This window comes from Olea europaea, unplaced genomic scaffold, assembly GCF_002742605.1.
Source record: "Olea europaea var. sylvestris unplaced genomic scaffold, O_europaea_v1 scaffold10472, whole genome shotgun sequence".
In the NCBI taxonomy this organism is placed as follows: Eukaryota; Viridiplantae; Streptophyta; class Magnoliopsida; order Lamiales; family Oleaceae; genus Olea; species Olea europaea.
Genome location: NW_019227814.1, coordinates 832 through 2,471, shown reverse-complemented (window position 1 = coordinate 2,471; position 1,640 = coordinate 832). Strand labels below are relative to the sequence as shown.

General features: G+C 45.4%; 1 protein-coding gene across 1 annotated transcript in view; it reads left to right on the top strand.

The window, feature by feature from the left end:
- Window positions 1–493: 493 nt before the first annotated feature.
- Window positions 494–1,640, top strand: part of LOC111372919 — a gene marked incomplete at its 3' end in the record, with an annotated part of 1,708 nt that continues 561 nt past the window's right edge. The window contains exons 1-3 of the mRNA XM_022995347.1: window positions 494–912; window positions 1,024–1,105; window positions 1,190–1,627. Of these exons, the coding sequence (XP_022851115.1) occupies window positions 494–912; window positions 1,024–1,105; window positions 1,190–1,627 (939 nt within the window). The remainder of the gene's footprint in view (window positions 913–1,023; window positions 1,106–1,189; window positions 1,628–1,640) is intronic.

Genomic DNA, 1,640 nt, shown 5'->3' with positions numbered 1-1,640 from the left:
ATCATCCCATGATAGGGTCGAGCATAAATGACAGCACGACCCGAACCCCCGTTAAGAACCACCTCGGAGAAAACAGAGACAGGAGGTTCCCCCGACGTCATTCACGTGTTTAAATACGTCAAAAACAAATGTATTGATGGAGATCAAGGATATGAAGGAACTCAAATGACCTGCCAGAATGAGGTCACCACTCGAATCCAGGGACATGAACACGTACTGTGAGTTCCATCGGGATCATGGGCATACCACGAAAAACTGTAAGGCCCTGCAACGGGAGATTGAAGCCCCTATTAAAAGAGGACTCCTGAGTTCCTACGTCGGTAATGACAAACGCCCGAGGAACGATCGTGGTAGGGAAAGAGCCCCTGAAGCAAAAAGGGATGGTCAACCCACTGCTGGAACCATCAATATCATCATTGGGGGTATTGCCTCGAGATGAGACTCGAACAGTGGAAGAAAACAATATGCCTGACAATATACCTTGGCCTCTGGGATGCCTCATGGAAAGCTGGAGGATATTACTTTTGGAACCAGGGACTTGGAAGGTGTATCACTTCCACATGATGATGCTTTGGTCATCTCAGCGATTGTGGCCAATTTTGAAGTAAAGAGAATCTTGGTTGACAACGGGAGTGCGTCCAATATATTTTCACAAAAGGCTTTCGCCAAAATGGAAATCTCATCTCAGCAGCTCAAAGCGGTTAAAACTCCTCTCCAGGGGTTTGGGAGAGGAGTCATCATTCCAGAGGGTGTCATCGAGCTGCCTCTAACTTTGGGTTCTGGCCAAAAACAGGTTACGGAGATGACATCTTTTCAAGTGGTACGTGTCTCATTGGCCTATAACGCTATTCTGGGAAGACCACTCCTGAACAAGATCAAAACCATTGTGTCTACCTTCCTCCAAGCCATGAAGTTTCCAACAAGTAATGGCGTTGGGGTCGTGCATGGAGACCAAACAGCTACCAGACAATGCTATGTTGCTAGCATTCGGAAAATAAATAACGACATCATGTAAATCTCAAGGACGGAGCTCGAGATCGGGCAACAAGTCAGACTTGCTCCTGTCGAAGAATTGATGGAAATCGAGCTCGAGCATGATAAGAAGGTGACGATTGGTCGGGATCTTGACGTCACCCTAAAGACAGAACTTATTAGTTGCTTATCTCGCAACATTGACGTTTTTTACTAGAAGGTTGAGGATATGCCAAGGATAGACCCCAAAATTGCAGTCCACAGGCTTAACATTAGCCCAGGGACCAAACCAGTAAAGCAGAGGAAAAGACAGTTTGCCCCAGAATGTCGAGAGGTCATTCGAGAAGAAATTAACAAACTCGTCAGTGCTCAATTCATTCGGGAGGTCCAATATCCCGATTGTATTGCCAATGTTGTTTTAGTGAAGAAGGCCAATGGTAAGTGGAGGGTCTCCATTGACTTCACAAATATTAACAAAGCATGTCCAAAGGATAGTTATCCCCTACCACGGATTGACAACTTAGTGGATATCACGTCTGGACATAAGCTATACAGCTTCTTGGATGCATTTTCTGTTTATCATCAAATCCTCATGGCCAAGGAAGATCAAGAAAAGACGTCTTTCATGGCCGATTCCACCATATACTGTTATAAGGTCATGCCTTTCG